Below are 23,469 nucleotides of genomic sequence, written 5' to 3' on the forward strand. Positions count from 1 at the left end.
CTTTGTTGACAAAACCATGAAAGCAGCTGCACCATGAGACCAGTGTGTGACTCCTGTGATGGTCCTGAACACATACATTTGTGGAGAATGTGGAGAACAACCAGGTTTGTTCATACAAACGTTTGATAAATCCATTTATCACTGACTGATTTGTTGTTAGTAAATGAAACAAACACTCAAAGGTTTCACTGGCAGGTATGGTTTTCAGCCACTAGATGTCAGTGACGGTTTACTGATCGTCCACATGGTTCAAGGGGTGGAACAGGTTTTGGCAGCTGTTCCTTGGGTTGGTGGTTCAATCCCCTGTTCCCCTGAACCAAGTAAAATAAAAGATTGGTGTTTGAGTGCACAGCAGGTCATAGAGGTGTGTTTGGCCCACGTGCAGTTAGTTTTGTACAGTACAGAAACCCAGCCTGTGTAAAGCTTCACAGACACTGGGACACATTCGGTAGAGTTCAGTTAACAGGACACTTCACAGTCAGTCTACAGCATTAACATAATATACTGTTACAGCTGGTGAAATTATCACAGCTCTCAACAGTTTGATCACAAATACAAATAAATCAACTGTATATTCATCATCATTCTCAGGTTCAAATGTCAGCTGTGAAGAACATCTGGTTCTCTGATAGCAGCCATTTCTCCCATCATGCTTCAGTAAAGGACACACTTATTCTTTTATTTGGATCCCCATTAGCCACTACCAAGGTAGCAACTACTCTTCCTGGGGTCCATGCAATCAAACATTACATCTTAATTTAAACACTAATATAAATTAAAATCCAAAAAGAAATGAACAACAATACTTATATCAATATTTCATATAATAATCATATAATCAAATATGATGTACATGTCCTATACAGGGGCTGGTATTCTGTGCCATTAGACATTTCCTTAAAGTGTTTTTAAAACCAGTTTTTCTTGTGCAAAATATTTGATGGCAACACATTCCATATTTTCATCAAAGCAAACCTTTGATGGATGCCTTGTATTAAAGTTGTGGCCATTACCAGAATATAAAAATTGATGGTACAGGACACTTGGGATTTTAGACAATACAATATTTCTTATAAAACTAAGCAAAGAAATAACCACCCTGCCCCTCACCACTGAGCAGCCTAAGGTTAAGTGCATTCTAATAATGTAGTTAGCTCTTCTGTTACAGCTCAGAGCCAACTGTGCAGCTCTTTTCTGGACTAACTGTAGCTTTTCCAAATCTCTATTTGAGGCACTTGACCACACTGCTGAGCAGCCATCAAAGAAATAATGTTTGAACAATGTGAGAAATGTACTGTTGTGGTAAAAAAAAATTCCTCTCCTAATAACTGCAACAGTTTTTTCAATCTGCTTTGACCACTTCAATCTGCTGTCTAATACCACTCCAAAGAGTTTAGTGTCCTGCACCTGTTCCACAGGCACTCCCTGTACAGACAAGTGTAACTTTGGCTTATGCTTAAGTCTAAAATTTGATCCAAATACAATACTTTTTGTCTTTGATAGATTAAGAACTAACTTGTTGCTCCATGCCCACCTTACAACTGATTGTAAAACCCTAACTGCTGAACCAACATATAGTTTGAGGTCCAAATTTGTAAAATTTCAGTTTATCTAACAATAATTTATGGTCCAATACATCAAACGTTTTGAAGACCTTTTCCTCTTTCCACACTGAAGGGAAGATACTGTTTTCTATGCTGGTGTTAAAGATGTGGCAAACAGGTCCAGGCAAACAGCTGACCACCAACTTCACGAGCTTTCCATCAAATTATCCATCCCCTGGTTTATTAGTTACTGATAGTTGTTGCTCCACTTGTTTTATGTTAAGTTTATTTAATTCAAATTTCAAATAGAAATTATCTTTCATAAGTTGTTCAGTTCTGCAATTAAATGATGGGGTTTGGGTCATAAATTGAAATTCTTGTCTCAATTTATCCACTTTATTGATGAAAAAATCATTTAAATAATTTGCTTTGTCATAAATGAGTCACCTGTATCAATAAAAGACGGAGTTTGGTTAAATAATACACACAGTAAAAAAACATACAGATATACGGTGAATAAAGTAAAGAGTCTTTTATTGTTATATGCACAGTAAAAACAGGTTTTTGCACCATACAATTACATTCTTACTTCGCTTGTCTCCCATTGACACAATTTCAGATTATGTATAATATAATATAATATAAAATGTACAATGATATATATATGTGTATGTGTGTATATATATATATATATATATATATATATATATATATATATACATATTCATACTCACACGTGTGAATATGTACATTATAAATGTAAAGTTGGTCTGCATTGTTGCACCTGGACGAACATATTTGCAAATATTGCAAAGGCAGTTTCATAGCACACAGTGGTGGAAATAGTCAGGACACTCTCCGTTGTACAAACTGCTGGGGATTGTTGGTGAGGAGCCAGATTTCTTCTCAGGAAGCTCAGTCACTGCTGGGACTTCCTGATGGTTTGGTGTTTTGTGGGACCAGGTGAGGTCCTCACTGATGTGAGTGCAGAGCTACTTCCGTCTCACCTGTTCATAATGATGTGCAGCTCTTTGCTTCTGCGTGGGTCAATAATCAGTTCTGTGGTCTGGGCAGGATTTAGGGCAAAGTTGCTGTCAGGTCACCAGGTCACCAGGTCTGCCCCCTCCCTCCTGTACGTGCCCCCCCCATCAGTCACCAGTCTAATGAATATTAAAAGGAGTAATGACTCATATGAAGATTTTTAAAACAGCACAAACTGTTACGGTTTTAACTGCTTTTTGTTTTAGACTGTGTTGATGAATGGAGTGTTTGAACTCTTCTAAAAACAATAAAGTTACAGTTTCTTACAGTAAATGTAAATTTAAACACATGGAATTTGGCCATTGTAAGAATATTTATCATTTATTATAAGACGGGTCTTTTATGTTTTATTTTCCAGGAAACCAAACAATTAATTCTTCCACAGGAAAATAAAACATCAATATTTTTATGAATGAAAACTCAGGTTTCACCAAATATTCTTCATAATTGGACGAATCCAAAATAAATGTACAACAGTTTGTGGACATCCAGAACAAAATCTACAGTTCACATCAGTATCTCTTTTTTTTTTTTTTTTTTTTTGGATACAAAAGTACATCTGGTCACATAAATCTGTGCAGAGTTTAAAGTCTATTGAGTGAACAAACATACGTGCAGTCAAAACAGTGAAATCAGTTAAAAAGAGAAAATGCTTCATTTACAGCAGGTTCTGCAGAGAAACTGAGAGAACATGAAAATACAAACCAAAAATAACTTTTGTTCATGAGACATTTGAATTTGGTCTCCACACCTTTATGACACAAGAGCATCTTCATCTGGATCCACGAGGATGAGCCCTGAGTCAAAGGTCACTGTTCTCCACACACTGGATCTCTTTTGAACTCAAAAGTAAATAAATCAACTGTATATTCATCATCATTCCCAGATTCAAATGTCTCCTGTGAAGAGAACGTGAAGAACATATTCCCATCTGGTTCTCTGATGGCAGCCATTTGTCCCATCATGCTTCAGTAAAGGACACACTGTCCTCTGTTCCAGCTGTTTGTCCTCATTGAGGACAGATAAAGTCCAGTTTCTGATGCTCAGCTCCAGATGTGAGCTTCTGTCCACCAGAGAGCATCACTGAAGTCTGTGTGTAGGTCAACAGGCTTCAAGGTTCATATTCTGACCACTGGTCTCAGACTCCACAGACAGACAGTCCTCAATCAGTGAAGAACTCAGGGAACAAGACTGTGCTGTCTCACCTGTTTCTGGTGTTGGTGGTAACATCATCTGTGCTGATTCTGGTCCAAGTGTATTTTCCTTTTCGGTTACAGATAAACAGATAAAATAATAAACAGATGAAATAACTGAATTACTGAGATAAACCAAGTATTGTCATCTACCACAGTGTTTATATAGGCTACAGACATACAGAGTCAAAAAGAGAGTAACACACATACCTCTGTGGGACGGCTTGGATTTCCTTTTAAGACTAAAATAAAAACAAAACCAATGAAAAACATCTTAATCATCAACATCATGATTTGACTGAAAGTTTCTTCATCATTAAACCATGATAACATTTTCTTTGACTGCACACAGATCTTACCTGGTAGACATTTTTCCTTCTTCTTGACAAAGAGAAATACTGAAGCTATAATTAATATTAAAGAAACCACTGAAACACCGATTACAATTCCTGTCACGTTTAAACTACTCTTTTCTCCACATTCAGCATCAGTTGCTGCAGTTCCTGGTTTTATCAGCTGAAGGTTTCCTGAGTCACGTCTGGAATGATAGAGGGACATTTTTACAGGAAAATGTAGAGAAACTACAAACTGACTGCAGGTGTGAGAAACCAGGTGAGTGTGTGTGTGAAGTGAAGTTTCACTCACTGTGTGTGTGGTCGACAAGATGTAAACGTCCCATCTGAAAATGTTCCCTCGCTGCAGTCAGAGCACTCAGTGTCTGAGGAGGCTGTTCCTGCACAGATGCAGATTATACACATGTTCAAAGTGGAGCAGTGAACACATCACACTATGACAGGATCAGTGTTATATGACATCATCACACTTCATCAGAAAATACTTGATTATTGAGGTTTTTGAATGAAACTCTTGAAAATGAAAAGATTCAATAACATTTCTTAGTTTCAGTCCCTGAAACCACTTCATTCTTTAATATTTGATGAAAGGTTCTGGTGCAGCTCTTTTCTCATCAGAGCAGAACAAGATGGAGTTTGATTCACTGTGAAGGAGAAAACCAACCAGCTACAGTTTGACACGACACTGAAATGATCCAGATGTTATTAACTTCAGAGCTTTATGCAAATATTAAAGCGTCAGATATTTATGTTAATGAGCTCCTGTCAGTAAACAACTAGATCATCAACAAGTTACACAAACTGCATTTTAACCCTTTTAAACTTTGGTCCTTTGGACAGTTCAACATCATATCGTCTGGGTTACCATGGTAACGATGGAAAAATGAGGACAGTGATTTATGAGGAGTCGGTCTGTTATCAGCTGGTTTCAGTCTTCAGTGGTTTTACTCAGTGCAGTCAGGTGATGGATCAACTGACCTGCTCTGTGACGTTTATAAAACTGTCCCTACAGTGTGATCTTTAAGTCAGAAGAAGAAAACCAACCTTTGTTACTGATGTATTGTCCTGGTCTACATGTTGAGTGTTTCTCTGCAGCCAGACAGCTGCTCTCTTCAGTGTCTATACAGTAGAATCCTTCCAGTGGTTCACAAACTGTATTTAATATTGGTGTACATGAAATCTTTGTCTTCAGACCAGAACCTGTCAACACACAGAGAAGTTACACACAGAGAAACAAAGCTTCTCTTCTGTTGTTACCAGAGAACAACCAGTCATTTATTTCTGACTACATGTCATGAAAACTAAAGATGATCCTCAGCTTTTATCTGTAGGAAATGTGACACAACAGTTTCTCTATGAATTCATCAGGTCTTTGTTTCTGCAGCCGGTTTTCATCAGTGTAAAATCAGTGATGTGCAGAAATTTACCTGCATCACAGTTTGTGCATGAAAAACACTCTCTCCGTGCAGTTGGATTATTCATGTAGGTTCCATCTAAGCAGGGCAGACAGGAAGTACTCCTGGACTCTGTGCAATCTGCTTTAACTCGACTTCCTGTTGAAAAGAAAACCAACAATTTAATTTCATGCAGGTTGTTTCTACAAAGACTTTACATGTAACCACCACAGTGAAAAGTCTCTTCACTGTTCAGTTGGATCTTACCAGCTGGACACCTGGGACAGCATCTATCTTCTGTAAAATAATCTTCTGGACGACATGTGTTTCCTCTGAGGACTCTGATCAGAAGTGTCTGTGAAGAATGAGACAAAGTTCTTAGTGAAGCCTGGTTGAAACGTTGACATGGTCCAGAACTGGACTGAATGACTCGAGCAGAGACTGAAGACGACTGACAGTCACCATGAGGTGGAAATGAGGACTGGAGGAGGAGGGAAGGTGAGAGGAGGAGACACAGGTTTTAGTAACAACTCCTTTTCTTTCTGTTTCCATTAAAACCAGAAACCAGTTGAACGTTTTCTGTTATTGGACTTTGATCCTTCTGACCTGTTTAGAGCCTGGACCTCCAGGGAAGACTCTGCCACGTTACCCAGATAATCTGTGACCTGAGAACCTGATACTCAGTGAAGTTATGGGGCTAAAGAGGAGGATATGTGGTTCTACTGCATCTATTTGAATCATTCTATTGTATTATTGTCTGTCATTCACAACAGCCCAAATGAAAGTCCATCACTTCTACTGTAAAACTGGGAGCTCCCATCATCTAACTCTACATGTGATGAATAATATGCAGTCACATGACCTGTTGAGTCACATCTGTGTCAGAGGGGAGTTATGTGCATCAACTGAGCCACACAATGCAGAGTTTCCAAGTGTTTCCAGCAGCCTGCTGGGTGGGCTGTGTCTGTTCAGGTGGAGGTTTCCACTGTTTCACATACACATGTTTATATTCATTTCTTCTTTGACTGGAAACTGCTGGGGATGGGATTTAAAGTGCAGACTGCTGGAGTTCTGCTGGATCACTGATCTATATTCTGACATGTTGAAGAAACAACTCCTCAGTGAGTAGTTTGAGAATATGAAGCTGTGATGCAGCTGTTGTATGAGTTTCATCTCCTCACATGAACCGTACATGACCCACACAGGGACGTTTCTATAACCACTTCCTTTAAAACCTCCACCCACCACAAACATGTTCCCTCAGCTGATGAACAGATAATCACCTTCAGTTTGTCAGTTTATTTTCTGGACTCTGAGATGATTGTTTATGAGTGACAGAGAGAGAAAGAGTCAGAAAAATGAAATGTTTCTTAAATCAGACGTGTTGCAGAGGAGGAGCAGCTTCCTGCAAAGTTCTGCAATAAAACAGCTTTACCATCAAAAACAGAGCTGTCGCAGGTTTTCTTCTAGAAGTCATCTTCAGTGGCAGGTTGGAAGTTTTCACGAGCTGGAGACATCGTCTCACTGAGATCTGGGCTGAGGTGAGTTTTAACGTCCAAAACAGGAAGAAAACACCTGGAGACAGAAAGTAAATCATGTAAAAACTGCACTGACCAGCAGGGACCTGGTTACTGTGGACGAGAGGTTAAGAGGGACCTGGTTCACAGATAAAGTCTGTTGGTTTAGTTTCAGTTTCTATTCTGCTGCTGAACTGGTTTGAACCAGTTTGAGCCTTTGTTTTCTTTTCTTTCACTTTATTTGACTCAGGTGTCTCAGCTCAGTAAAGAGGGGACCAGACCAGAGACTGTTCCCACCTCTTCATTTACCCATTTATCCCACAGGAAATATCTATTAAAACCTAACAAAGTTTAACATAAACCACACTGTTCATTTCTGTTTATATATATTAATTTCTACTGAAATGTGGTGATATGTTTATATGTATAAGAAGTCCACAGACACAGCTGGTGAGAAATGCATTCTGGGAGCCTCAGGTGTCCCAGCTCCACACAGGTCACGTCCTGAATCAGTCTGTAGTTAAAACCAAAGGGCGAGAACACTTCCGGTTACCTGAGCTGTTCTTGATGCGGACTTTGAACTAGAACAGTTCTTGTTCTAAACTGATGGATGCTGAAAATACAGAAGAACTCAGACTGTGAACGGCTTTGGTCCAGATGTGAGAGCGAGTTTATAAGCGTGAACATGAACAGTGGCCTCATGTCTGTCAACACCTGAACAACATCAGTTCCTACAGCCGTAAAACAGGGAGCATACGGTTCGCTTATATAACCCGCTCGGTAAAGAAGGAACCAGGTTCAAAGACCCGAACTTCCCGGTTCAGTAACTCAGAACCGAGTCTTGTTACGACACAAAGAGCCGTTTTCCTACCGTAGAGGAGACAGAACAACGAGCTCGCTGGGTTCGCAGGGACGGTCCGAGCGGAAGCGTCTCTCCACGAATGTAGACGGTGTGACGCATGCGCAGGGACCGTCTACAAATTGCACCACCGTTAAAACATACAATAAAAATATAAAATCATTCTTTTCTCCTGTAACCGTGCTCTCACAAAAATTATTTCACACATCAATAGTCTCCTGTTGGTTGTAGAAGAGAGACCAGGAGCAGCTGTGCTGCTGATTCTTGATTGTTATAGTCAAAATAATAATAGTAATACCCATATGTGTACCGGTGTTCTCAATGATAAAAGAAGCGATAATAGCAGCACCATTTAATAATAATAATAAATAATGAGTCTTATAGTGGCAGATCTGGATCCTGCAGCTCCTGCAGAATCGGAATCAGAATGGGGACAGAGAGAGAGAGAGAGCTGTAATAATAAGTGCATAACTAAGGGATGGGCTTTATCAAAGAGGACAGTTTTAAGCCTAAATGTTGAGAGGGTGTCCGCCTCCTGAACCCAGACTGGGCCAGTGGTTGCAGCCCCTGGTTCACTTTGTTCTCTGCACCAGAGTTTCCTCCCCTTCATACAAGATCTGTCCCATTGCAGTCGCCTGCCACATGAGGCAATCAATAGCAATGCAAAAGGATAGCAGTGTCATGCCAAAACAAATCCGTCATCAATATCATAAATGACTTCGCTGCTCCGTTAGAGATGCATCACCTGGCTTGATATTCACGTACCTTCATCATGTAAGTCATGCATGTCAAGGTGAGGCCCTGCATGTGTGCACAATTTCTCAATGAGTTAAATTCATAAAACGGAATCATACGTATGCACGCTTTTATAAAGAATGCATATGCATATATCTGGTTCTAGTTTTGTGCACACATAGTTTCAGTCATGAATCTACAAACAGTTTCATGCATCAGGCCCCTGGAGCTCAGACGGTCTCTGACAGATTTCACCCTCAGAAACAGGAAGAGAGGAGCTGCAGCGGTTCAGGAAGTACTCTCAGTATAAACAGACCGAACTATGAGGAACCACCGAGACCTAAACTGAATACTTCACTTGCACACACATATATACTGGTAGTAAGCACTTGCACATACATGCAGACTATCAGGCACATACATACATATATACATGCATATACATGCATACAGCTGAACTGATAAACATGGAAATACAGTTTTTTGACCAGCAGAGGTCTCCACATGACCACAGACCACAAATGACCTTTACACCGAATAAGTTCATATTCTCCGACATGATCAATGTTCACAACCTTTATTCTGAAACCCATCAGTCCTCAGCCAGACATTACAGTGTCAATCTGCCAAACTGATATTAATATTGTATCGATACACGAAAGACAAAGACTGAGCTGTGATTAAAGCTGGATCACTCAGGGCAGAGCATCTTAATAAGTTATTTCAAGGCTTTTGCCTTTATTACAGTCATAGTGAGAGAGACGCACTCGAACCGACTCCGCCAGGGCAGCTATTAAAATCTCATAAACTGGCCTGTTACCAGTGAATTACCAGGGCGACTTTATATAAACGGATCTTAATCATTTAGTTTTAACACAGTCCTGTAGTTTGACAAATAACTGATAGAAATGACGACGACTCACCGTCGCTGCTTCATAGTCTCCGACTAACTTCTCTTTCACTTAGTGAGATCGAAAGTACAGAGTGAGGCTACTCCACGTAACCTCGGACACCTGAGCTTCACTGGTGCAGACAGCAGCAGAGGTTCAGTCCAGACCAGCTGTGGTTTATTCCAGTGTTTTAGTCTCATATGAAGCTACAGGTGGCAGCTGGTCTGATGGAGGACGACACCAATCCATGCTGGTTTTCATCTGGACAGAAAACATAAACCATGTGTTACTTTACCACTGAACATTAAACTCACATACACCCAGGTTATCACATATGATATATACTACAAGGCCTAAAGAACAGAGGAGCTCACATTCACACTCAGACAGGAGAGAGTCAGGTTCTGCTGCAGGTTCTGCTCCTCCTCTTCCTCCTCCTCCTCCTCCTCTTCCTCCTCCTCCTCCTCCTCCTCCTCCTCTTCGTCCTCCTCCTCCTCCTCCTCCTCTTCCTCCTTGTGTCACTACCATGTTAACCTCAGTCATGAAGCAGCTCCTCACTCAGATGGAGATTGTGTGGACCAGTAGAATAACATGATAATAAAAAGTTAAAGTTACTACTGTATGTGCTGATACTTCTACAGTATCAGACATTTAATACTGAAATAACCTGGAACTGATGGAGTGAAGAATGACTGAGGTCAAGTTCATGTAAATAAATAAACTGAGGTGATAATTCACAGTAGAGTCAACAAAAGTAAAATTATATCCAATGAAAAACATCAACATTATATTTTTCAGTGTTAAAGAAAGTTTCACGTGTGGATGTTTGTTCTGTCGGCACCAAATTAACGACTGTTATTAGTGACTGAAGGTTTTTTGACAATAATAAAGACACAGATTATAAAGAACTAGAGACAAGAAGAACAAGGAGTTCAACAGATGGTCTGACCCCCACAGAGTCCTGACCTCAGCATCAGGGAGTCAGTCTGGGATCCAAACCCTCAGACTGGAAGACTGTTGGTCCAAACCCTGGTTGTCTACAAACCAGAACAGGACAAATCTAATTTAAGTCCTTTGAACCTGTTTTAAGAGTTTTTATCAAGTTGTAGCCCTGTGGCTATTATTTTCATTCATTCATATACAGATATTAAAATGTTTGTGTTGGTAATAAATAATAGTTCATGAAGTGTAAATATGTTTAAAAAAATGTTTGATTATAACATGTTAAAAAACAACAGTCATATACAGTTAACAGTCAGAGATAACAGGGTGCTGTTAGTTTTAAAATCCATTCATATTTGGTTGTCTGCACAAAAGACAGGAGACCACGTTTGTTTGTGGGGTAGTGCAGCATCCCTTTATTCTCTCCTCTGTCTGTGGCCTTGGCCGGTCCTGGCCTCACCTCGTCCAGGTAGGAGGCGCTTAGCGTCACCGACGTGCGACAGCAGCGGTAGCTTTATCGGGTGGAGCAGGATGGTTGTAGGCCGTAGAGTACCGGGAAAACACTCCTAACTCCCAGACTGACGGAGAGTCGTCCTGGGGCTGGTGTGTGTGAACTCTGAGAAGCTGCCAGAGGTAAACTCACGTGTTTGATGTGCTCGGTGCTGTTGTTTATTTAAAAAACGAGCTGAATCGCTAATCGCTGCTAGCCTTTAGCTTAGCCTCCTCATTGGCTTTCACACTGTTTATTCTGCATTGCCGTTAGCAATTGCTAATTTGTGTAAGACATTCTGCGGGTTTTCCGCCATGAATTAGCCTGTAGCTTATTTACTAAGAGGGATTGTGTGATTCAGGACCGGACATTTGCCGTAAGAGGGAGAGAGTGCGGACCGGGAGAGCCCGGGACCGCGGGAGGGGCTGTGGCTGCTGTACTTGAGCTGGTTTGCCGCCATGTGTTGCTGCACGCTCTGTCCCCTTGCCGCCGAAACTGCACCTTGCCATTTGCCCTTTTCCCCATCTTCATCTCTGACTGTGGATCCGGGAGTACACTTAACCCTTTGCACGGCCTTTTGTTTGTGCTGGTTACAGCCAGTGGAGCGGCCTCCCCGCTCCCGAGCATCGACTGGGCCCGCAACATTTTTTATTTACATTTATAGCCCGGTGTGAATGAGTGTGTGAGTGTGGGCTGGGGACACTTGAGTTTCCCTGGTCATTTCCATTTATTTTACATTTCTATTCAGGTTCATCAGGGGTCATTTGTGGATCAACCCTGCCAGAGCATTATATGAGAGTTTTGAATACTATTATCAGTGCATACTTAAAGGTCAACAGTGAACAAGTTAACTAATTTGCAAATCCAATCACCTTGTAAAAAACCATTCTTCTTGTTTGAACTAAATCCTGTGTTGTAATTACGAAGGTGATACTTTTTGGATAAATATAAAACAGGTTAAAGCGAACTTTTATTTTAAAGGGGAAGTACCAAAATTTGTGTTTACTTCTTAGAACCGCCAAGTTATTTTATATCATTATCACAGGTAGCGCCAGACGAACTCAGGCCCCGTCCCACTGTACTACAACACCCCTATTATCTCTCAGTCAGTATTCACTAGCTACATGGGACTGGGGTTACATAAATGGAGGCACCGCTGGGATTAGTTCACCGTATGGCTGGTTAAATTTAAGTAATTAAGATCAAAACTCACATATAATAATGGCTCACTCACCCAACCCCCAGTTACTAGCTGAGCTACTGAAATGGCGTGAAGATGTAAAAGTAGATCCAGCCAATGTTTTGATACTGAGTAATGTACCTACAGAGGCAGTTGTAGCTGATATAACAGATTCACTGGAGGCTGTAAAAGTACTCGGCCCGAGTTCGCTATAAAACTAAAAAATTAGTCTCACAACTACAGCAAGATATGATACTCTGTGAGTGCCAAAACCCAGTTGACCCTAAAACAGCTCCTCCTGAGATCTACCCCCTTAATGGTGAAACCCCACGGAAAGTGACCCTTCTCACACGTGCCACCGCCCCGCCTGATGACTTCACACTGAAGTTGCTGAACTTACTGCAAAGTGAAGGTAAATCACTAACTGATCTCCAACCATTATTTGAGCAAAGCACACCCACACAGTCAGACCCAACCTCCATCATTCGTGCTGTGGGAGAGTTGCTGGAAAAAACAATGCAACCCCCACAAGAAAACCATGCTTTCCGCAGGTTACGTGTTTTTTCAGGAGTGATGTCCACACCCCCAGGGGAGGAGACCCTCGAAAACTGGCCTTGATATCCCTCAAGGCTTAGTGGGTGAATCTAGCATTGGGAAAGTCATAATCAAAGGACAGACATGTGACACTTTAATGGATGGTGGCTCTAATGTGTCGATTGTTTTTGAAGACGACTATAACCAGCACCTGTCCCATCTACCGCTTCACTCCATTTCAAGCCTGGAGCTATGGGACCTAAGTCAGGCTAGCTACCCATATAAAGGCTACATTGCAGCTGAGATACAGTTTCTCGAAGATGGTGATCAGTGTGAGCCTAAGGAGGTGCTTCTTTTAGTCTGCGCAGAAGGTAATGGCCCTGAAAAACTGCCACTCATTGTTGGTACCAGTGCCCAAGCTTTCAGTCATGCCCCGCGGTCCGATAAAGTTCAAGGTGTCCCCAAGCTAGCTCAAACCATGCGTGTATATACACAGCTACCTGCCCAGTCTAAGTCACTACGCCCTCATAGTGATCCTCTGGCTGTAGTTAAGTGGAGTGGACCTGGACCTCTTACTGTGCCTCCTGGTAGTGAGTGTTCAGCTATTTGCAAAGTGTCATGTAATGAGAAACTCAAAGATAGCATCCTCGTGGTAGAGACTCCTTCCAACGGAGCACTTCCCACTGGAGTGTTAATGCCCCCTTGCGTCCTACTCTCCGCAGATATGGATTGCAACAGATTTTCTGTGTTGTTGAAAAATGAGTCTGCCAAATCAAAAGCCATCCCCAAAGGCACAGTGATCGCCTATGTGCACAAAGCAGAAGTTGTCACCCAGCTGCAGCAGGCAGAGACCCCATCTAGCACACTTGACACTGCTATCTTTAATTTTGGTGACTCTCCCATTCCAGAGAACTGGAAAAACCGACTGGCCCAAAAATTGGCTGATCAGCCTCAGGTTTTCTCCTTGTCCAAGTGGGATGTGGGTTTGGCGAAAGGGGTGGAGCACTGTACTAGGCTGAAAGACCCTAGCCCTTTCCGGGAGAGAGTCAGGCATCTTGCTCCAGAAGAAATCGATGATGTCCGCAGACATCTACAGGAACTCATTGCTGCAGGGATTATCAAAGAATCCCACAGCCCGTACGCCTCTCCCATAGTGATAGCTAGGAAGAAGAATGGTAAGATAAGGATGTGCATTGATTATCGCACCCTTAATCTGAAGACCATACCTGACCTTCCTCGGATTGATGATGCTTTGGCCAGCCTCACAGGAAGCCGTTGGTTTTCTGTGCTCGATCTTCGCTCTGGCTATTATCAAATTGCAATGTCCGAGGAGGACAAGGAAAAAACAGCATTCATCTGCCCGCTTGGGTTTTATCAGTTCGAGCAGATGCCCCAAGGCATCACTGGGGCCCCTGCCACGTTCCAGCGATTGATGGAAAAGGCAGTGGGAGATATGAACCTGCCTCAATGTCTAGTTTACCTTGACGACTTCATTGTGTTTGGTCGCACTCTGGAAGAACACGAAGAGCGTCTTCTGCGCGTACTTGACCGACTGGCAGAGGTCGGCTTGAAACTTTCACTGGATAAGTGTCAGTTTTTCTAGCCGGAAGTAAAGTACGTGGGACATATTGTGTCCGCAGCCAGTATTGCGACCGACCCCGAAAAAATCAAGGCTGTAGTCCAGTGGCAGCCACCCACCCACTTGAAGTCGCTGCAGTCATTTCTGGGGTTCTGCGGCTATTATCGCAAGTTCATCAAGAACTACTCAGCCATAGTTCGCCCTCTCACTGATTTAACGAAGGGATACCCTCCTATGAGGAAGGGGAAGAAACCCGCCAAATCCGATGTTAATAATTATTTTCGACCATCTGAGCCCTTTGGCGAGCGTTGGACCTCAGCCTGTGCTGGTGCTTTTCACCAAATCATCCAATGTCTTACCAGTGCTCCAGTGTTGGCTTTTGCCTATGCAACAAAGCCTTACATCCTACATGTGGATGCCAGCATGGATGGGCTTGGAGCAGTCCTCAATCAAGAATACCCTGAAGGGTTGCGACCTGTGGCATTTGTTAGCCGTAAGTTATGCCAATTAGAGAAAAACTACCCTATCCACCAACTTGAATTTCTGGCCTTGAAGTGGGCCGTAGTGGATAAGTTACACGATTATCTCTACGGTGCCAGATTCACAGTGAGAACCGACAACAATCCGCTCACCTATGTTCTCACCACGGCCAAGTTGAACGCTACAGGCCATAGGTGGTTGGCTAGCTTAACTACATACGACTTCGCCATTAAGTACAAGCCTGGCAGAGAAAATGTGGATGCCGACTGGTTGTCCAGGAATGCCATGGAAGAGGGCGATGGATGGAGACACATCCCTCAATGAGGTGTTAAAGCTCTCTGTCGCCAATTTAGTGTCTCTCAATCATCTGAGTTACCTAACCGTCTTATAGACCAATTGGGAGTTCCCCCAACTGTCATCCCCCCTGCTTATGCTTTATCCACTCAGCTCGGGGTGAGTTCTTTGGAACAACTAAGCAACAAGGGGTTGCGCAAAGCACAAGACAGGGACCCCGACATCAGTGTCGCCAAACAAGCTGTACAAAGTGGAGTCTGGCCTCCGATCTCCCAAAGCCACATTCCAGATGTTGCTTTGCTGCAACGAAAAAGCAGCAGGCTTCTGATAAAGTCAGGCCTGTTATACAGGAAAACCACCAGACCGGTGGGCGGGCAGATTTTCCAACTGGTCCTCCCCAGTGAACACCGTCTTAAAGTGCTTAAGTCTGTTCATGATGATTCTGGCCATCTGGGAGTTGACCGCATCACTGACCTGGTGAAAGATTGATTTTATTGGCCAAAAATGGCCTCCGACATTTCCCTGTACATCAAGAACTGTGGCCGGTGTGTTGCTCGTAAAACGCTTCCTCACAGGGCCGCACTTTTGAAACAGATAACCAGCAGTGGTCTCCTCGACTTGGTGTGTATAGACTTTCTGTCTATAGTGCCAGATTCAAAGGGTATGACCAACGTTCTTGTGGTAACGGACAACTTTACCCGATATGCGCATGCTTATGTGACCAAAGATCAAAGAACAACCCCCGTCGCCAAGGTGCTTGGAAAGAAATTTTTTGTGCATTATGGCCTGCCATCCAGAATTCATTCTGACCAAGGGCGTGACCTCGAGAGTCGTCTCATCAAAGAGCTCTTGGGAATGTTAGGCATCAAAAAATCCAGAACGAGTCCATATCACTCCCAAGGTGACCCGCAGCCAGAGTGTATTAACCGAACGCTCTTGTCTGTGCTCGGTACTCTCCAACCCAGTCAAAAACAAAAATGGAGCCAGTATGTCAGTTCGCTCGTCCACGCCTACAACTGTACCCGTAACGATGCGACGGGCTACTCTCCATACTACTTAATGTTTGGGCGTGAGGCTCGTCTGCCCATTGATCTGTGTTTTGGAACTTCTCCCAATGGAGACAACTATAGTGACTACTTACAGTATGTCGACAAACTGAAAAGTGACCTGAAAAGGGCATACGAGTTAGCAGTGACAGTTGCTAATAAGTCACATGACAAAAACGAGAGGTACTATGACAACAGAGTGAGAGACCAAGTGTTGGAGAAAGGGGATCGTGTGCTCATACGAGCTCTGGGCTTGCCTGGAAAGCACAAGCTTATCGACAAATGGCATTCTGACCCTTATGTTGTTGTCGAAAAACTACCAGACTTACCTGTGTACAGAGTAAAACCTGAAAAGGGGAGAGGCATGGTCAAGACCCTGCACAGGGACCACCTTTTACCCATAGGGTATCTGGTCAGGTTTCCCTCAGATTTGGAGGTGAAGCGGCTACCACAGAGGCCTGTGACACGATTACATCAAAAGAAAAAGTCAATTGAAAATCCATGTAGTATCTGAAGTTCTGTATGCTATGTTATGTGAATTTATGGATTTGGTATGTTTAGCTAGGAGTCCTCTGGTCAAAATGATTTAATGGCCTTAGCCAGAAGGCTCTAGGGCAAAAAGATTTAGGGGTCATGTCTAGGGGTTTCTAGGTCAAAAGGTCTAGGTGTGGATGAGAGATTGAAGACTCACCCATCTTATGTAAGGAAGCCCTTTTTCTGTAAGTTAGGAACCATATGTTTTACCTTAGGTTCACGAAAACAACCAGCCTATATAGACGGGGAGTTAGAGCAGTTATTCAGAGGAGATTCACACTGGCTTCGACTCCTCTCTCAGGCAATCTCGAGTGCTTGATTTGATGCTGGACTTCTTTGTAATAAACCTCTTTATATACAAGCAAGACGGTGTCAGCAGAGTTTTCTTCATCATCATCACATCATTGCTATTTAAGAAACAACATCCAAACCAGGAAGAACACTTGGAAGATGAAGATGAAAACTGGAACCTACCTGCTGATTGGAGGGAGGACATCTTACTGGCCCTTGATCTGCTGGTGGATCACTTGAGTGGAGATGTTCCCCTGGAAAATGCACTAACTCAGCATGACATTGTTGAAGACAGGGGCGGCTTGGCCATCTGTGTGATCTGGAGAATCACAGAACGGCCGGTACTCCAGGACGGCCGCCGGGCGACCACCCACCACGCAGTCATCACCTGTTTTTTTCCCCCTGCTAATCGACTGTTTCACACTCCAGTACGGTAGGTGGCAGCAGTGCACCTTTAAGTTGGATGCCAGCGGCCCGGCCGTGCCCGCCAATTAAGGAGAAGGAGAAGAAGAAGTGGAGTAGCAGCAGCAAAGACGTTCAAGCATATTGACCATAGAAACAATATGGATAACGCCGGTAAAAAACGGAAAGAAAAGGGTGGGGCTGAGAAGGCGAGGGAAAAAAAATGCAACATTTAGAGAGTGAAGCCACTAAATACAAATTAACTGAAATGTTCAGCAGCCAGCAGCAGCACCACTGAAGTTCAGTTTAATATTAGCAGCATCCAACATGATAGGGCCACCTGTGGTGATGAGGGACAGAGAGATGAGCTGGTTCCACAGACAGATACAGGGCAAGTAAGTATGGAACATGAGAGAGGAAGAAAGAGAGTTACTTGTGTTACTGGGGCTGATATTGCAGAAAAAAAGCAACCTGTTGAAGAAACTCCTTATCCCCCAACATTGAGGAAAATGCCATTCCTGGTTTGTTTTTTTAGGTTAGTATTCAACCTTCATTTCTATGTGAGTATTCAAGTTAAACTGTATATTTACAGCCTCTTTACATTGTGATTAATTATAAGTCATACAGTACTATGTGTTGTGTGTTTCAGATACCTGTTTTGTATTGGTTCAGCCAGAGGGACTGCAGTTTGATGTTACCTTCATTTCTATGTGAGTATTCAAGTTAAACTAGAATACTATGCTCTTAACACAACACCTAGTCAACATCAGTGCTATTGCTATAATTTGGATGGTATCATGAGCCACAATTAAAGTATTGTGACACTCATGCCAGGCGTTATTGTTGTTGTTGTTGAGTTTGCTTTGGGCCGGGCCTAGTCAAAGTCCAGGGCCGTTTTTTAGTCCCAGTCCATCCCTGCTTTGCACGGGCCTTTTTGTTTGTGCTGGTTAAAGCCAGTGAAGTGGCCATTTGTTTCCGGCCTCCCCGCTCAGGAGCATCGACTGGGCCCGCAATGTTTTTTATTTACATTTAATAGCCCGGTGTGAATGAGTGTGAGTGTGGGCTGTGGACACTTGAGTTTCCCTGGTCATTTCGATTTATTTTACATTTCTGTTCAGGTTCATCATGGGTCATTTGTGGATCAACCCTGCCAGAGCATTATATGAGAGTTTTGAATACTGTTATCAGTGCATACTTAAAGGTCAACAGTGAACAAGTTAACTAATTTGCAAATCCAATCACCTTGTTTGTTCTTCTTGTTTGAACTGTGTTGTAATTACGAAGGTGATACTTTTTGGATAAATATAAAACAGGTTAAAGCAAACTTTTATTTTAAAGGGGAAGTACCAAAATTTGTGTTTACTTCTTAGAACTTATTGCAGGCACCGCCAAGTTATTTTATATCATTATCACAGGTGGCGCCAGACGAGCTCAGGCCCTGTCCCACTGTACTACAACACCCCTATTATCTCTCAGTCAGCATTCACTAGCTACATGGGACTGGGGTTAGTGAGATCACCTGCTGCACTGGCAGCTAAATTAACTTGGTTCAAAGTTTGACAGAAGTGAAACGTTGGATAATAATCCACCAGGAGTGACTTTCACATGATATATTTGACTTTGTCACTTGATCCGTTGTTTCTACAGAAACACTGGGAGTGTAACTGAAGAGCATCAGACACTCAGAGTCTCTTCAGAATGTGCTTTCAGTATAAAGCTTTATAAACAGTGTTGATGACTTGGGTTTTTTACATCTTCTCTTTCCCAAGTTCACAACTGATGCTTCAGTCACCAGGGTCCGTGCGTCAGCAACAACACACAGAAGCAACCTGTGACTCCAGAGAGGAGGGGCTTTCACACAGTGAAGACGAAGATGAAGAGTATGATGCAAACAGTGAAGGGGGAGGAAGATGAGCGCCCCAGAGAGAGACTGAGGGGCAGGAGGGGAGGGAGGAGGAGGATAAAAAGGTGTATGACAGAGACCTTTGCTCAGAGAGGCTGTGGCCGTGCAGCCCCCCCCCCCCCCCCCTCTGATGATGGAGACCCTGGAGGGAGCTGAACTCTGTTTTCCAGATCTCCTCAACGCCTCCTGTGAGAAGCTGCCCCGCCCTCAGGCTGAGGCGGTGCTCATCTACACCCTGCTGACCTCCATCTCTGTGCTCACTGCGGCTCTCAACCTGCTGCTCATCGTCTCCATCTCCCACTTCAGGCAGAGACAAACATGTAGCACTGATAACACTTTGCTGTTTGTGCCTCTGAGCTTTGTGTCCTGATGGTTTGATGAGACTTTTGTTCTGAAGCAGCACGACAACATCCACATTTACTGTTGAGATCCAGAGTAGTTTCAGCTGCAGCCTTTACTGTGTTTATAGAACAGCTTCTTGTGTTGTGATGATGCTGCTGGTGTTCGTAGTATTTACGGTGATATTCTCTCACTCCAGGCAGCTCCACACCCCCACCAACCTCCTCCTCCTCTCTCTGGCTGTATCTGACTTCCTTGTGGGTCTCCTCGTGATGCCGTTTCAAATCCTCTTAACAGAACCCTGCTGGCCTCTGGGCGACCTGCTGTGTACGGTCTATTACTTCCTACCCTTCATCACGATCTCTGCCTCAATAGTAAGCATGGTGCTCATATCTGTGGACCGCTACGTGGCCATCTGTGACCCTCTGCACTACCCCACCAAAATCACTCAAAACAGAGTCAAAGTGTGCGTCCTCCTGTGTTGGGTTTACTCTGTTTTCTGCAGCTTCTTGCTTTTATATGAGAACCTGAAACAACCAGGGAGGTACAGCTCCTGCCGTGGAGAATGTGTGATCCACGTGTCGGGAGCTGCCGACCTCGTGTTAGGCTTCATCCTGCCCATCACTGCCATCGTGGTTCTGTACGCCAGAGTGTTTGTGGTGGCTGTGTCTCAGGCTCGAGCCATGCGCTCCCACATAGCAGCCGTCACGCTGCAGCGTTCAGAGACTGTAACTGCTAAGAGATCAGAGGTGAAAGCAGCCAGGACTCTCGGTGTCGTTGTCGCTGTGTTTCTCATGTGTTACTGTCCATATTACTGCGTCTCTCTCTCCGGCTACAACCTCACCGTCGGCTCTTCAACTGAGGCCTTTATGATTTTCCTCTTGCTCTTTAACTCCTGTCTAAACCCTGTGATCTATGCCCTTCTCTACCCCTGGTTTAGAAAATCTGTCAAACTCATAGTTACACTGGAGATACTGCGGCCTGGCTCCTGTGAGGCCAACGTACGGTAGAGAAACCGTGTGACTGACACGAGAAACATGTGAAAAACATGTTTTTATGTGACGTTGCTGAGTCACTGAAGTGAAGAGGTCTCAGTCTGAACAAATTAAAGAAATATTATCTTCTTTCTATTACTGCTGTAAACAAACTGTGTGTAGGATATTATTCTAACATTGAATGTACAGTAGAAATTCAGCTCCACGTCCTTTAATCTTTGCAGATCTTTTCTCTGTGTCTGACACTGAGGGGTTTTAAATGCACACAGAACAGTCTGTGGGTTTCAGCTCCACAGTGAAAGGAAACACTTGTTTTAATTGTGTTTATTTTAAAATGTGTTTTCCAATATTCCAGTGTCAATAAAGTCTAATTTAGCCTGATGTTACTGTGTTTGTGTCATATTCTTCTGCAGCTCTTTTATTGATCATTAGCAGCAGAGAAGATGATCAGTCAGCTGGTCCTCGTCCTCACATGATCACATTATGATGGTTTTACACACATGAGTCAAACCACATGTATAAATGAAACTCACAAAATGAAAAGGTCTTAACATTAATGTTCCTTATGTCATTGTCTAAGATGACAAATAAAATTGTACAGATATTATATTATTATAACACTTCATAAAATTATAACATAAACACTGAATAAAATATAAATACAACACTTTTGTTTTTGCTCCCACCAAAGACGTCTTTCTCTCAAATCTTCCTCAGAAAAGTGTTTAAACCTGCGTTTATGAGCGTTTCTCCTTTGCTATGGTCATCGTCCACCTGACAGGTGTGTGATGAAGCTGATGACACAGCATGATGGCTGCACACGTCACAATAAAACACCACTTTTAAATGTGCAGTTTTATTTTGAAAAAAGCCATTTTTTAGACACTGAACTGTGGGTTTCACATGACTTTAGCTGCAGATGTGATGAGGAATGTGATTGGTCCAAGTCACACCTGTGCAGTAATCGTGCTGTGTATGACACACCTGTCAGGTGGACAGATGACCTCACTCACTAACACAGATTTAAACACATTTGTGAATTTTCCATCCATCCATCGATCTTCTGTACCACTTATCCAAACAGGGTCGTGGGGGGGGGGATTTTGTGTTTATAAAAAAAATCTTTTATTTCAACAAAAAAACAAAACTGTTGCATTTGTTCAGTATAAATAATTAGATGTAATTATTTATGATATTTCAGACAGAATGAAAACATGTTTTGTTAGGATTAGCCCCCCCTTGGGCCCTTGTTTCCCTCATGTGCTCCTGTGTGTGTGTGTGTGTATGTGTGTGTCGCTGGACGTGGCCTCCTGGTTTCCTGTTCCTGCCTCTGCACCTGGCTCCACTCTTCCTCATCAGCTTCAGCCTCTGCAGTATTTAAGACTCTTTAAGGCTCAGACCTCCACTGTTCACCAGATTCTACACTTACCCACCTCAGTGTCACGTCCAGCCAGTTATTTTGACTCTTGTCCCTGTTTTTAAACTCAGTGTTTTTGATTGAATCTCTTTATGCCCCAGGTTTGGTTCTTCTGCTTCCCTGCCGCCATGGGGGCACTATTTCAGGAGACACTGTACAGTCGTGGCCAAAAGTTTTGAGACTGACAGAAGTTTTGTTCAGTTTTTATGGTGGCATTTGCATTAATTCTAGGCTGCAATGAAGAGGGATCAGATGAAATGCAATTAACTGCAAAGTCCTTTCTATGAAAACTAACTTCATCATAAACACCTCATTTGCACTGTGTTTTAACCCTGCCACAAAATGACCTGCTAGCATCATTTCAATGATCTTATCGTTAGCTCAGGGGAAAGTGTTAATGAGAACAGGGCAGCTGAGTTAATTGGAGCAGAATGGTTGCTTTAAAAGGGAGTGGTGCTTGAAATCATTCTTCTTTTGTCAACCATGGTTACCTCTGAGGAAACACGTGAATCAACCATTTATCAAATCATCAAGAACTTCTAGGAGAGAGGTTCAATTGCTGTCAAGAAAGTCCAGCAAGTGCCAGGACCGTCTCCTAAAGAGGATTCAACAACAGGATCGGGTCGCCGACAGTGCAGAGCTTGCTCAGGAATGGCAGCAGGCAGGTGTGAGTGTGGCGGAGACTTTTGGACGCTGGCCTGGTGTCAAGAAGGGCAGCAAAGAAAACACTTCTCTCTGAGAAAAACATCAAGGACAGACTGACATTCTGCAGGAAGCACCAGGATTGGACTGCAGAGCACTGGGGTAAGTTATTTTCTCCGATGAAGCCCCCTTCAGACTGTTGGGGACATCTGGAAAAAGGATTGTCCGGAGAAGGAAGGATGAACGCTACCATGAGTCCTGTGTCATGCCAACAGTGAAGCATCCTAAGACCATTCATGTGTGGGGTTGCTTCTCATCCAAGGGAGTGGGCTCACTCACAATTTTGCCTAAAAACACTGCCATGAATAAAGAATGGCATCAAAACATCCTCCAAGAGCAACTTTGCCCAACGATCCAGGAGCAATTTGGTGACGAACAATGATTTTTCCAGGACGATGGAGCAACATGTCACAAGGCAAAAGTCATAACTAAGTGGCTCAGGGATCAAAACATTGACATTTTGGGTCCATGGCCAGGAAACTCCCCAGAACCTAATCCCATCGAGAACCTGTGGTCAATCCTCAAAAAGCTGGTGGACAAACAAAAACCCAGAAAAACTCCAAGCACTGATAAAGCAAGAAGGAGACACCATCAGTCAGGATGTGGCCCAGAAGCTGACGTCCAGTACGCCAGGGCCAGGTGCAGAAGTCTTGGAAAAAAGGTCGACACTGTGAATATTGACTCTTTACATAAACTTGATGTATTTCTCAATAAAAGCCTTTGGAACTTATAAAATGCTTATTATTGAACTTTAGTGAACCATAGAAACATCTGACAAAAAGATCTAACAACACTGAAGCAGCAAACTTTGTGAA

General features: G+C 43.1%; 2 protein-coding genes across 4 annotated transcripts in view; one reads left to right on the plus strand and one right to left on the minus strand.

Moving 5' to 3' along the window:
- The window catches only part of dnase1l1 (deoxyribonuclease I-like 1), a 68,168-nt gene that overhangs the window by 8,663 nt on the left and 36,036 nt on the right, over positions 1-23,469 (plus strand). The gene's annotated exons all lie outside the window — the stretch shown is intronic.
- On the minus strand, positions 3,087-9,999 carry LOC139619961 (tumor necrosis factor receptor superfamily member 14-like). 3 transcript variants are annotated; one of them, XM_071475038.1, is made up of 10 exons: positions 9,901-9,999; positions 9,560-9,787; positions 6,961-7,100; positions 5,793-5,880; positions 5,559-5,684; positions 5,176-5,331; positions 4,424-4,511; positions 4,138-4,316; positions 3,989-4,020; positions 3,087-3,848 (listed from the first exon to the last, which is right to left on the minus strand). In XM_071475038.1, the coding sequence occupies exons 3-10, from the start codon at positions 7,000-7,002 to the stop codon at positions 3,687-3,689; spliced, it is 873 nt and encodes a 290-aa protein (XP_071331139.1). In that variant the 5' UTR covers positions 7,003-7,100; positions 9,560-9,787; positions 9,901-9,999; the 3' UTR covers positions 3,087-3,686. The 3 variants fall into 3 exon arrangements, with proteins under 3 accessions (XP_071331139.1, XP_071331137.1, XP_071331138.1); XM_071475036.1 differs by having other exon boundaries at positions 3,989-4,316; XM_071475037.1 differs by lacking the exons at positions 9,560-9,787; positions 9,901-9,999 and adding an exon at positions 7,914-8,135 and having other exon boundaries at positions 3,989-4,316.

The sequence above is a fragment of the Trachinotus anak genome, unplaced genomic scaffold (assembly GCF_046630095.1).
Source record: "Trachinotus anak isolate AG129_WGS33_773 ecotype Australia unplaced genomic scaffold, CSIRO_AGI_Tana_v1 ptg000004l, whole genome shotgun sequence".
NCBI classification, from domain to species: Eukaryota; Metazoa; Chordata; class Actinopteri; order Carangiformes; family Carangidae; genus Trachinotus; species Trachinotus anak.